This window comes from Oryx dammah, unplaced genomic scaffold (genome assembly GCF_014754425.2).
Source record: "Oryx dammah isolate SB20612 unplaced genomic scaffold, SCBI_Odam_1.1 HiC_scaffold_27, whole genome shotgun sequence".
In the NCBI taxonomy this organism is placed as follows: domain Eukaryota; kingdom Metazoa; phylum Chordata; class Mammalia; order Artiodactyla; family Bovidae; genus Oryx; species Oryx dammah.
The window spans coordinates 96,183,235-96,197,983 of record NW_024070211.1 but is presented as its reverse complement, the minus strand read 5'-3'; the positions used below and the strand labels follow the sequence as shown (position 1 = coordinate 96,197,983).

Here is a 14,749-nt window from a genome sequence, read left to right as displayed (position 1 = left end):
TATACTCTAAGAACAACAAAAACAACAAAACTGCAACAACTAAAATCTTAAACTGGTTTCAATAATAAAATTTCTGGAGGTATGATTGATGAGATTAAATAAAGTCATGTACACATGAATTTAAGTATAATTAATTATGTCTAAGAGGGCTTCCCAGGTGGCACTAGTGGTAAAGAATCACCTGCCAGTACAGGAGACATAAGAGAAGCGAGTTCGATCCTTGGGTTGGGAAGATCCCCTGAAGGAGGGCATGGCAACCCACTCTAGTATTCTTGCCTGGAGAATCCTGTGGACAGAGTGGAGCCTGGTGGGCTACCGTCCATAGGTTCGCAAAGAGTCAGACACAACTGAAGCAACTTAGCATATGTGTCTGAGAATTCATCATATTTTTCTTTTTTAAACAAAAATTTTTTCTTAACTCTTTCTATAGAAAAGCCTAGAAATGACCAAGTAGCAATGAATATCCCTAACAAATAGATTATGGTCTTTAATTATCATTTCCCACAGGAAGAAGTCAAAACTTATTGGAGAAACGAATGCTTTAGGTCAGATCTAGGTCAGAAAAGTTTATGAGATTACCCTGGATTATTCTGTCATAGCAGATAACACAGAAGTCATCATAGACCACTGACAGCTCATCAAGAGGGATCAGAAGCCAATTTGCAGAGGTGCCCATAAGTCAGAAAAAGGGTAGTTTGAACATCAGCAACTCTAATAGACTGATACATTTCAAATATATTTAGAACCATGAGTTTAATTAATAATCTAAAAAAACATCACATTTGGAGTATACTAGAAAACTAACTCATTATTATTGAAAACTAACATATAAATGAAAGAATCTAGCATTTATCCAGAAATTTTATACAAAAAATGCATCACAAGGTAGCCAAAAAGTTAATACTGGGAAATTATAACTATTCTAACTAATGAATGAAGTTGGAATGGCAGAGTTAGAAAAGTGCAATTTTAACCCTCTAACCTCTAATGACATACTGAAATCAATCTAGAAATTAATCATGACAAAAGAGGCAAGAAGACCAGTGATGGAAATTCATACCACCACCTAAAAATTATTTATGACAAAACAATTTGATCCAGCCTCCTTGTAGCTAATCACTAAAGGTGTCTCACCTCCCCACCTCCAATAAACCATGCTTCCTGTTTTTCTTGCACTGTGGTGGCTCAGTAGTAAAGAATCCATCTGCCAAGCAGGAAACATGGATTCGACCCCCAGATTGGGAATATTCTCTGGAGAAGGAAATGGCAACCCACTCCAGTATTCTGACCTGGGAAATTCCATGGACAGAGGATCCTGGTGGGCTACAGTCTATATGGTTGCAAAAGAGTTGGACACAACTTAGTGACTAAACAACAACCAATCTCTTAAATCTGGGATGCCTCTGTGATTCACTTTAATTAACAGAATATGGTAGAAGTGACACTGTGTGCCTTCTAAGGCTAAGGCAGAAGAAGTCTTGCATTTAAGACTCGGTCTCTTGGTTCTCACTGGGGTAAGCCAGCGACCACATAAGAAGTCTGACTACGGAGAAGTCCAGCTCAGCCATGTGGAAAAGCCACGATGAGAGAAAGACATGGGACCAGCCCCCAACTATTCCAGTCTTCTCAGCCCAGGAGCCAGACATGTAGGTAAGAAAGCTTTTGAAAGACTCCAGCCTCAGCCAGCACCTCACTGCTTATAGGAGGGGTCCCAAATGAGTAACACCCAGGTGAGCCCATCCATCCTCAAAACTCTGAGAGAGTCCATTGATATTTTGAGTCACTAAGCTTGGGTGTTGTTTCTTTTGCAGCAGCAGATTAATGGGACAGGCCTAAAACCACTGTACAGGAAACACAAGGGAACTGTTAAACAAAACCATGAGGAAGGAAACAAAGGAAGGGATGGGAAAGTATTAGTTAAAAAGAATGAATTGGTATACAGAAACCTTCACTAGGATTTTGTTTATTTTATGGGTTTATTTTTTAATCGGGAGCCAATTAAGGTTTGATACTATAGGTGATATGGGATCATGATCAGATATTTGATCTTAAGGAATTACTGTTAAACATTTTAAGTGTGGCTATATTTTAAAGAAAACTCTTAACTTTAAAGCTATAGACTGAAATATCCAAGGATGAATATTTGTCATCTGGAGGCAGCAAACAGGCGGATAGATGAAGCTGGGCCATGAGTTTATGTGTTGAAACTAGAAGTTCATTTTATTACTCTCATTATTTTGTGTATGTCTGAAGTTTCCTGTAGTTAAAAATGCAACAATTTGGCTATGTTTTGTTAAAGCATATAACTGACTTAAAACCTAATGATAGCTGAAAGAAGACATAATGTTATAACTTTTTGTAAAGTTCTTTATGTTTAGCCAAGGAAAAATATTATTTTCACATCATTGCATGTCCAAAATATTGATCTAGCTATTTAACTCTGCTTCTGAACTTCTCCTGGAAAACAAGAATCGTGATTTCCATATTCCAATATATGCTGAGTTTGATCAACTAAGACAATTTATGGGGAAAAAAATCTTTTGAAAACCGTACTCTGCTAAGCAAATGCAAAACATTATTGGTAGTGGAGACCACATGTTTGCCCTGATATTTGGAATATAAGCAGTGAGCCCTCTCAAAATCTGTAAGCTCAGAACTCTGTCCTTAATGCATTTGGATCTAATACTAGTCATAGTGCTTAGAAAACAGAACCTTCAGAAAGATTTTTTGGATGAAAGAGTAAACTGGAGGAAAGAGGGCATGGAAATTTTTGATACACTTGCTTTATCTTTGATCCTACATCTTTTTTAAAAGCTCAATTAAGCAACAGAATGTGAGAGAAAAGTTATCTTTCTGCGACCCCACCAGAAGTAGTTGTTCAAACAACATATGCATATATATCCCTCTACTGGTGAATTTTACCATTGTTTTTAAGCTTTTAGATGCAGAGTTATGAATTACTATCTCAAAATGAATTACTATCTCAGTGTGCTACACCTGATCAAACCTACTTTTGTGTGCTTTTGATTTTCTTCGAAAAAAACTAATTATAAGAGAATAAATTTAATATATGATGGTATTTAATACATGATGGTCAAGTGAGCAGTAAACAATTGCAAGCTTTCCTAGGGGCTATTTTGCTCTGTCTCACCATCAGGAAGCTAAAGCATATGTTGGATGTTAGCCTGGGTGGACACAAATGTGCCCTATTTACTCAAGGTTTCCTTTGAAGCCACAATTTATAAGTTTTGTTTCTTAGGGGTACATGTCAAACTTCATTTAGCATTAGTTGGTATCCAGATACACTGAATAGCAAAAAGGCAGCATTGCGGGGCAAAATATATGACTGCTATATGAGCAATAATGTCAGTTTCATTTATGTAACTCACAAAAAACAAGAAGAGAAATACAATGGAAAAGCTGACAGGAAGAAATCAAGATAAAAATTACTCACTAAATTTATTTAAGTGTAAAACTTCATACAGACAGGGAAAATATTAAAACTAATAGGTTTTAAATCAACATCTAAGAAGTAGATAATTTTAGAGTAAGTTCTTTTAAAAAGTGTTCTTTAACCCTTAAATTTCAAATAAATTTCAAAGAATATATACTTATGTAAAACATATGTGTGTGCACAATATTTTCCTTTTTCCTAAGAATGTTTTGCAAATTTTCTGGAAGAATCTGCAGATTTTAAATATATATATATAATATACATATAAATATATATATGAGGACATTTGTGGAATTGATGCTTTGCTTTAGAATATTTTTGTGAAAAGCTGAAGTTTGATGGTTGATACAATATGCATAAAATTGACCCAAATAAAACAATTAAATTTAAACAAATAAATTTAAATTTAAATAATTTTACACTTAAAAAGTTATTTATATTTATTAATATTTATTAATTTATATTTATTATTTGAGGCTCAAAACACTTCATGAGCAATACATTATAAACTAAATTTATAGATGTGCAGCTCAAAACTCAATAAAGTTTGTAAACTTAAGCCATCTACTTTCATAGTATTGACTGCTTCAATTGCACTTCGTTGTTGTTTAGTCGCTCAGTCGTGTCTGACTCTCTGTGACCCAGTGGACTTGTAGCCTGCCAAGCCTCTCTGTCCATAGAATTTCCCAGACAAGGATACTGGAGTGGGTGGGTTGCCATTTCCTCCTCCAGGGGGATCTTCCTGACTCAGGGATTGAACCCACGTCTCTTGCATTGGCAGGCGGGTTGCTTACCACTGAGCCACCATGACAATCTGGAAAGCATTTTGCAAGTATGATTGCTTACAAATGTAAGACAAGTTATCATACCATCTTCAACATATATTTTCTAAGACTCATCCCTGTTGTTCAGCTTAGCTTAGTTCATTCACTTTCAATGCTCTGTTTTACTCCATTATGTGAATACACTATAGGTTACTTATTCATTTGTCTCTTGCTAGATATTTGAATTATTTTGGTTTTTGAAGTTATTCCCAGTGCTGCAATAAACTTTTTGTCCATATCACCCGGTTGCCACATGTAAGAGTTTCTCTGTGATTTATACTTAAAATGATGACAAATTACTAACCCAGTGGTACAAAAAAGAAAAATCAAGTTGAGTAATCCAGAAGTAGAGTAAATGTCAACATATAGCTCCAATATGGACATTTATTTATAAATTACATACTTGTACTATTGTACATATATATATATAAAACAGCCATTTAAACTATATGTAAAAAAAGACATTTCTAAGGAATTTGATAGAAACCGGTCTAAGTAAAAGTCCAAAAATACTCTTCCTTACCCCCAGTCGAGGTCTTGTGCAACCCAGGAGGTTTACACAACCACTTTAGGATCACCATAACAACCTCACAAGAACTGTATTAAGAAGCACAGAGACAAACTTGCATAATGGCATGGCTATTTCATTTGAAATCCATACTAGTTGGTTGTTTATTGTATCTATTTCTGTTCTGAGAAAATCAATGTATCTGTCAGATTTAAAGTAAATAACACCCAAATATAGTTCAACAACTGTGTTTACAAATAATGTACATGAGGATTAAAGGCACCATCTTTAGGTTTGACTTATGCTCCAAGAACAAAATGAAGCAAAAATGAAAACACAAGACCAAAAAAAAGAAAAAAAGATCACCTTTGTGTTACTGAGTAGTTGATTTTTCTTTCCTTTTTTTAAAGCTTTCAAACTAGATAAAATCAACACCTTAAAAGACTTGTCTTTAACCCAGGCTTTCTTTTATTAAAGTATACAATTGTGGGTACATGCCCAGAGGAATAATAGTTTGTTCCTAACAAAAGAGTCTGGATTCCACAATATGCCTTTAGCCAGAGGCATCGTTCCCCAAAGCACACAGCTAACTGCATCTCCTGCTGTACCTGTAACAATTTAATTGTATAAGTCAGCCTAGTCAAGCATCTCCAGCTCATGACTGGGAGACATGAAATTCATTGTCATTATTGTCCCTGTCATTTTGGATCATTATATCCTGCTGCAGAATTTTCCTCACTTCAGTGCATTTTTACCTCCAGGAGCCAGGGATTATAGCTGAGGTTGGGGTGGGGGAAGGACCGTGAACTACATTTACCTCGGGGGAGCCAGAGATTAAATTGGCTTTGCTCTCTCACAAGCTGAATTCATCTATTTGTATGCTGTGAGTTTTAGGCTGGAATAAAAATGAATATTCTAGTGAAACTTGGGTTTCAATTCCCCCTTTGAAACACGGCTGTAACCAACTTTTATTTACATTAGGAAAGCCAATGTAATTTCTCATAGGTTGCTATTTTCATATGTGCATAAAGAATACTTAAGGGCATCATCGAGTATGAAATAACAGATATCTCTCTCTGTCACTGCCTGGACTCTCAGAAGGAAGGACTTAAAGCTGTAATTTTGTTCTCCAGTTGCATCTTAACTGAAGCTTAATGGGGGTATCTTATGGTTTTAAATATTTAATGATTTTTAATTATATCTCATCTTCTGTGCACTGGATTGGATGAGTGAAGTCCAACTAGAATGGCAGCAAAGATCTCTGGGATCAAGCAGAGTAAAGCTGACAGAGGAAGACAAGCAAGTTTCTGAGGAAACTGGCAAGTCATCCATAGCTGGCTCAAGACCCGCACAGCCCGCCAAGTCACCTGAGCCTGCCCTGCCTTAAGCACTTCTTGCCGATGTGGGAAGAGTTCCAACAGTCACCAACCCACACGTGGAAACCCACGATCAGTGGTAACGGCCACAGGCCGGTACAGCTGGTCACTCTCTGGTAGGACAGGAACAGGGACAGAGGAAAAACACTAGGACCTGTCTCAGGCAGAAAACCAGTAAGACGGCTGTATTGTTTTCTCTAACGTAATATAAAAAAGAAAATATAACGTGGCATGTCACTTCCTACCCCAACTTTCACTTCAGAGGGATTGTACTGAAAAATCTGACATCTACTTTGTTTACACAGTCTGTGAGGTCGCTAAGAGTCAGACACCACTGCGCATAGCACAGCATACTGAAAAAAGATGGTGGTTATTCCTCCACATATGTGAGTTTGTTTTTCAGAGGTTAATAAAATATGGCAAGCACAGAATAGCCACTGTAATTACCACATTAACAGAATCCCTTTGCTCTACACCTGAAACTAACATGACACTGTAAACCAACTATATTCCAATTTAAAAAATTAATAAAAGATACCCTCTGCCCTATAGCCATCAAACTCGAACCCTACCCTCTTTCCTATTCCTTGGCAACCAGAGTGTTTCCATATCTGTGTAAATATGCCTAATCTGAACATTTCATATAAATGAATCATGTGAAAAAAAAAAAGTATGTGGTCAAAGATGTAAACTTCTAGTAATAAGATAAATAAGTCCTGGAGATGTAATATATAGCATGTTGTGCTGTGCTGTGCTTAGTCTGGACTGTAGCCTACCAGGCAATTCTCCAGACAAGAACACTGGAGTGGGTTGCCATGCCCTCCTCCAGGGGATCTTCCCAACCCAGGGATCAACCCAAGTCTCCCGCATTGCAGGAAGATTCTTTACCATCTGAGCCATCAGGGAAGCCCAAGAACACAGCAGTGGGTAGCCTATCCCTTCTCCAGGGGACCTTCCCGACCCAGGAATCGAACTGGGGTCTCCTGCACGGTTATGTTGTTGTTATTGTTAAGAAAGGTTTATCTTATAAATTACAGTGTTCAGAATTCAACTGCAATGGTATATGCTTAAGTATTTTTTCCTTTCTGAAGTACTTTGGTAGCAGGATAATAATGCTATTTTCCTGGTTAAAGAGTAAGTCATCCTTTTCTTTCTCTGAGCACACATTTATTACATTTAATTCCTTTCGATATGCTCCTTTCTACCTTATTTGCATGTTGTTATTTAATTTGCTCATCACACCATTAGTTGTAGCAAGAGTTACCCTACCTGTGAATACAGCTGTGAAACTGGAGAGCTACACTGTTTCCCACGGCTGTTTTGTCTTGCCTCAAGCATGACATAGTTGGACCTACATCATTTCAGAACAAGATTAAAAAAGAAACTACTTCCAGTGACTAGAAGGATTTTTACTTTTTCAAGACTTGGGTTTCACAATCAATTTTCAAATATCAATTTGAAATTCTTTTTAAAAATAATTTTTTTGGGGAACGCATGTACACCTGTGGTGGATTCATGTCAATCTATGCCAAAACCAATACAGAATTGTAAAGTAAAAAATTAAAAATAAATAAATAAATAAATTTAATAAAAATAAATAAATAAATAAACTTTTCAGTAATCTTTGCTAAACTCATAATTTTACAATCTATAACAAGCTATAAAAGCCAATTGTAGATTAAAGAAATTCTCTCTCCTGATTTTAATATGATAATGTTTCTCCCGCATTATGTGACATAGATTTCCCTTGGTTTTTCTATGTAGAATCAATAAGAATCTATAATTCATAACAATATCAAACCAACATAAGATAGGCCACCACAAATTCAGATGTGACATCCACTAATATTCCCCTCAAGGAGCTTCAGATATGCACAAGCTAAAAAATAAAAATAACAAATAAAAGTAGTTTGTGTTCAATAGGTCACGTGGTAGAGAAAATGGCCAAGTACTTGAGAGAGTTTGCATGGGAGGGTTTAAAATTAAGAGGCAAAGGGCACAAACATTTCCATGGCAGGATGGGCAGGGGTCCATTTGCAGAATGCCTTCTGATTCCTCCTGCACCAAAAACCTCTTTAATGTAATCACCCAACAAACTACAATGGATTAACGTTAAGGGTTTGAAGAAGGGAAAGAAAATTCCGTTAAGATTGTCCTTTAACATGAGATTCAATCAGGGGCACCAAAAAAGTAGTTAAGTGCCCCCCTGTGGTGCTTAGATGCCGCAAGTCACTGTAAACTGCATTTCCTGGCTTTTAACGTTTGTCAAAGACCCTCAGCATTTTTCTAACATTGTTGCTCCTAACATACCTTCTAGAGTTTGTCCTCAGTGCCCCATCTTCATGTATACATTTTGCATTCACACATGAAAGCCTGACAGATAGCTAAATTGATTCAGAAACCTAACGCTGAGGAGAAACAAAGGAGGTAGCCTAAAAGATATCCCATATTATGAAGTATAAATACCAAAGTTTCCTGCAAAAAGAAAAAAAATAAAATACATCTTCATACTAAGAGTTTAGATATCTAACACTAAATACATAAGATCACGTAGTGGGATTTTAAAAACTCACTGAGCTATAGGGCCTAAGCTATCCTTTGTGTCACAAAATTTCTAAGACTTTTTGAACGTGTACAGTTATCTGTGTCCAGCTATTTATTTATAAACAGAAATTCCTGGACTATTTTCCAATTCCATTCTCCCTTAAAAAACGCAGTAAAATTTTACAAACAGCTTTTCCTGTGATGTTTTGTGTTGTATTGTGGTTCATCTGGAGCTATGTTAGGTGGTTAGTTCCTTTGAATAAAAGTGTATGAAACTATATTTGTTAACACACACACAAACACAATGAATTAACACTGAACACAAGGCAAATGGGTACTAGATAATGTCACTGTTAGAAAACATCTAATAACAATAAAATAAGCATTAAAAACTGAGGGACTGAATTAAAAAAAAAACAACAGACTGGTTTAACAGATGCAATGTTCGTCTACCTTCATCACATAAATTATATGTTCAAGAATTGTGTCCTGTGCAAAATATGAACATGTCCATTTCAGCCCAGAGGCATTTTTCTCTAGGCTTATAACCCCTTGAAAATAGAGGTTTCATCTAGAAAACCTAACAGATCCTCAGCTGCTTTCAACATTATAATATATTCATAAGGCAAGCGTTCACTGGCAAACATATAACAAATTAAATGGCATGAAGGTTGGGGCCCAAAATGCACAATGATGGAAAACAGACCAAACCAACCATGAGATTCAAAGTTGAAGGAATATTCAAGACCGAATGATGTTAAAAGCAAAACATTACTTGCAGAGTGCACATGTGTGTTTGTGTGTTGTGTAAGATTAGCATTAATTAGTATGCAAAACTATCTCATTAAGAATACACTGTAACGGTTATGAGTATCTTGAAAAAACAAAAATCACGTACCATCATAGTAGACAATTGCTCCCACCAGTTTGTCCTTCTGAAGCATTGGGAAATGCTCAAGGGCTCTTGATTTGCTGAGGACATAACTGCTTTTCAGGCAATTACTTCCAGCAACCAGATCATATAGCTTGATTCCTACCCAGTAGTATGGTAACTGCCACCACCTACAGCATAAAGAGGGGAAAAGGTTTCTTTACAAACAAGGTACAGAATGTCACTTTATATGACACTTTTTACTAAGAAAAGCAAAGTATATCTAGAAGTGTACTGCATAAGAAACAAGAGAAGTGCCTTCCTGTTCTGAGAACAGCCCAGCTGAATTACATACACAAATGAATCATCTCGAAGGCAGTGGTTCTGGACCTGACTGCATATTAGACTTTCTAGGGAGCATCAAAAATAAACATAGATGCCTGGATCTTGTGTTCCTAGAGATCAACTGAACTAGACTAGGGCAAAGACCAGAGTGACTCTAATGTACACCCAGAGTAGAGACTCATTGGCTTAAGATATCTCAAGCTATCTATGACAAAATATAGACAAAAACTATAAAATTTGTTTCTAGACTCCACAACACTCATGCAGCTAACAGAGCTACATAATCCTATATTTCCTATTATCTGTATTCCAGTTTAAGTCAACTTGATGGATAGCTCTAACAATATTCAGAAAATTGGGTTTAATAATTTACGACTATCTGACACCTAGAAACCAAATTTCAGGTTTGGTTAACTCAGAAATTTAAAATGACACAAAATGGCTTAGGGTTTGGAGTTGATATATGTCAGCTCAGATTTCGCAGCAGGATTCATTCTGGCTCTGCATTTTAGCCTGCAAATGACCCTCTCATGTTTCCCAGTGCAAATGCAGTTGTTCCTCTATATACTCTCAGAAACTGGAGTTTAAAATGACTAATTATAAAAGCAGAACACAAGCTACTTTGCCTTCAAGATCTAGCCCTCAGAGGTGAGTTGGCAGAGAGTAATTTAGCAAAAGTCACACTTTTTAAAATACAACAAAGGAAAATATTTTAAAAGAATTAAAGATTAGGACCAATTACAACTACTTTAAGAAATATACATTGAGGAACTTCTGCCATTAAAACTGGGTTGTTCTATTGGCCTTGGATAAGCAAAGAGTATATTGATGATACCAAAAGGCTTACTTGTAAACTGGAAGCATAATAGGCAATGGAGCTGATAAATGGGGAGCAATTTCCAGCAGGTTGGCACGCTCATGAAGGGCTTCTTTTACCATCCTGTACTGAAAAGCAAAACAGAGAAAATTAGTTTGGCAGTAACAGATCATAATATTTTCAAATGGCAAATAGACACCCTGCCAACTGATTGATACACAGAAACCTCTCTACCTCTGAGTGAGGATGGCTCCCTCCTAATCAAATTTCTAATAATACATCATGCTGTCAAACTGAAAGATTTTTTAGAAACCTTAACTGTATTTGCATAGGAGAAAAACATGCTGTCAGAGTTCCCAGGTGTAAGATATTTTCCTGACTTGAGGTACAAGATTATTGTAACAATTTATCTTGCATTGTCTGTATTGTCCCTTTTCTCAGTCCCCCATAATATTTTCTCATGTAAGAGATAACAGATTGTTCAAATTCATGTTAAATGTTTCTTCTTGCCTCCACTAGCCCAAGCAGACATAGTACTTAGGAGTTGCATGGTATTTTATAAATGATCATGAAAAAGCTTTTGTCTTTAGTTATCATTATCCCTCTCTGAAGACCTAGCATTACTATCATAATACTAATTTTTACAAATGAGAAAACTGAGGCTCATAGAAATTGAATACATAAGTTATAGCACATGACAAGCATCTGATTCTAAACCCTATGCTCTTTTCTTTACGTCCATCAAGGTCCTAAACAGACATGTAAGGAAAGGGGACAGAGTCAAAACAGACAATGTCAAGTTAGTGCTGCTGTGTGTTTCATGGACGAAAAGCAGATAGGGAGTTCAGCTGATTTTTTTTTTTTTTTTTACCCCCTCTGGGAAATGTCATCTTCCACACTGCCTTGGCAGTTTTCAGATGGTGGCAGACTGGACACAACAAAGTGTGACATAAAAAAAAAAAAGCATGACTCAGATCATCTTTTCCTTCAGAATATGTCAGTGACAATATGCAGTGTGACTGCATTTGCAGTTAAGATTAATTTAATACTCCTCATGTATTACAACAGAGCTCCCCTGAACCTGCTTGGGAAGTAGCAATTTGGTGGCCATTGGTCAGAAAAACAAAACAAAAAACAATCACAACTGTTAAGAGGTAACACATCCAAAAGTGATTTTGTAAATCTGCTACTTTGACATGTCTGTGTAGAAAAGGACCCTGGTTATTCATGAACGTGTTGCTACAGGAAAAAACAACAACAACAACAAAAAACTGACACACCTCTCCTGAAAGACACTCCAGCAGAATATACTAACTAGGTATTTCCAATAGGAAGAAATGTTAAAGGCCATTAAAAAAAAAAAAAAAAACTGATTTAATTGGGTAGAAAAAAAGCATAGTAACAATTTTTGTTTAACAACCAGCATACACAATTACCTGCTCAATATCCAACTTCATGATAGCCTTCTGAAGATATCTCACACCACCATGGATCAATTTAGTGCTTCTGCTGCTGGTCCCCGATGAGAAATCATCTCTTTCTACAAGGGCTGTTTTTAGTCCTGTGTAACCAGAAAACCAAATTAACTTCTTAAATTACACAATTTGTATGTAATTCATTAAAGGCACTTCTCCAGGGTAGAGACAATCACAAGAAAAATTACTCTGAACATGGATAAATTTGTATTCAAAGTGCAGTACACTGTCTATATTATAATGAAGAGATTTTAGTCTCTTCCTGGGGGAAAAGTCAAACCAGAACTAGAAGCATATTAAACTGTGAATGAATCACAACTAGAAAATATTACAGTGCAATTTCATGGCAGTAATATACTCTGGTGGGTTTTGAGGGTTGAAGGGAAGACTGGCACCCATCTTTATCCATGTAGAGTTAACTCAGTATTGTTACGATGCCTTCTGGAACTGACAGTTAACTCCTCACTACAAGAGCCCAGACATGTGCCAGCCTCTCAACTTCAGTCAACTCTCAGCACATGTGTTAAGTTGCTTCAGTCATGTCTGACTTTTTGTGACCCTATGGACTGTAGTCCACCAGGTTCCTCTGTCCATGGGGTTCTCCAGGCAAGAATCCTGGAATGGATTGCCATTGCCCTTCTCTAGGGAATCTTCCTGACCCAGGGACCAAACCCGCGTCTCTGGCACTTCCTGCATTGCCAGGCAGATTCTTTACCACTAGTGCCACCTGGAAAGCCCCAACTCTAACGCATCAACCATGAATCTAGACTAGCCGTCCACATGCACGTTCCTCTTGCCAGAGTGGTGTGAGAGTGGGTATAAAACAGGAAACGAGATCAAAGACATCAAAACAGAAGAAAAAGAGGATAAACTCTGATGTTGAGTTTACAGTCTACTTGAAGACATGCAAGCACAATACTGTAGAATTACAAAGAAAAATACATGCCAGGACAAATGAACCCAGTACAGAGTATCCATGAGTAAAGACAATATTCTTGGGAAAGGTGAGGCTGAATAAGGACAAGTCATTCCACCCTCCTTTCTCTTTCAGAGTTGCAATAAATCTCTTAGGAATGAAATAAGTTTTGTTTTATTTTCTTGCAGACACACCTCTGCCTCTTCAGGATTGGGAGGACCAACAGTACTATGAGTCCCATACGCTAGTTACAAATGAAATCCAAAACTTCAAAAGACCCAAAGTATACATCAACAAGAAGCCAGGAGGAATTTTCATGGCTTGGCATACTCTTGGGGGGATGAGAGAATGTCATAGAGTCCAATTACAATAAGAATATGTAACTGGAGCAGTTTGGGCTCACAAAGCTCATATAAGAGAACCTGTGCATGCATTCAATTCAGAGCCATTTATTACATTTAATACCAAAGGGTCGTTTTTATAACTTTTTAACAGTTTAAATATCGTACCCAAATGTCATCATAAAATCAGGGCAATTCCCTTGACTCAAAAGGACAAAATATTTGGCAACTGTGGAGAGAAAAGTAGAGAACTTTGATTCAAGGGCAAAACTGTTAATGCTCTAATGAACTAGCAAAATAACACAGAAATTACAGGTATCATAGATCCAGGTCACTCTTTTTAAGCATTTATGCCAGAAAAAGATATGTCGAGTTCTCAACTATGAAAATGCTAGCAATATTTAGTTAATTTGGTACAGGATGTATTAAACACACGAAAATATTTCATGTTAGTACATATTTTTGAGAGCCTAAGTGCCAGCGAAAGTGCTGGTGTTCGAAATGAAATAGACATGGACCAAGCTGTTTAGTAGCTCCCAACCAAAAGTGAACAAAATGAAGCAAAGTTTCATGGGTGTTTCATTTGAAAATGCAGTGGACTCTTAAAGGTGGTCAAAAATTAAACTCAGAATATAAACCCCAAATTGCTTAGTGGCGATTACATTTGCAATCTCTTTAAGAATGCACTGTGTTGATGAGTTCTATCAACTTTACTTAGTAAATCCAACACAGACTTCTTCCTCCAGCACTAAAATATACCATTTTTTCTTCAGTTGAAGATCAGATGAGGGAGTTGACTTTCAAATGGCATTTAAGAGCCAGTTTATTTAAAACACACCTCTCTTCCAGTCTTAGAAGCAGTCGTGGCATTAAGATGCCCACACCATGAGAGGCAGGGACATCAGACTGAGAGAAGAGAAGCAATCTTCCATCCAGCCCCTGGCTCCCACCTACCCAAAGGTACCCACAGGCTGTGGGAGAAGATGCTTAGTCCCCAATCAGCCTCCCTTCCTAGTATGTAACCCCCTACCCTAGAGTGTGGACTGGACCTAGCATCCTATTCTAATCAACAGACTACAGCCACGATGATGGCTGGCCACTTCCGTGGTTAGGTTATGAGAGACTGTGACCTCTTCTCAGATGAAGCAAGCTGTCTTGTTCTGAGTTAAGGAACCCATGGATCCCCCAGTCAACAGGTCACAAGGAATTGAGGCCTCAGTCCAATAACTTGTAAGGCTCTGAATCATGTCAACATGCATGTCAATTGCTAGAAAGCAC

The 14,749-nt window shown here is 37.1% G+C and overlaps 1 protein-coding gene across 3 annotated transcripts in view; it reads right to left on the bottom strand.

Annotated features, from left to right (window-relative positions):
• GPD2 (glycerol-3-phosphate dehydrogenase 2) overlaps positions 1-14,749 on the bottom strand; it is a 149,294-nt gene that overhangs the window by 58,039 nt on the left and 76,506 nt on the right. For all 3 annotated transcript variants that reach the window (XM_040229114.1, XM_040229113.1, XM_040229115.1), the window contains exons 4-6: positions 12,176-12,300; positions 10,770-10,867; positions 9,605-9,768 (exon numbers count right to left, since the gene is read on the bottom strand). In XM_040229114.1, the coding sequence (XP_040085048.1) occupies positions 9,605-9,768; positions 10,770-10,867; positions 12,176-12,300 (387 nt within the window). The remainder of the gene's footprint in view (positions 1-9,604; positions 9,769-10,769; positions 10,868-12,175; positions 12,301-14,749) is intronic.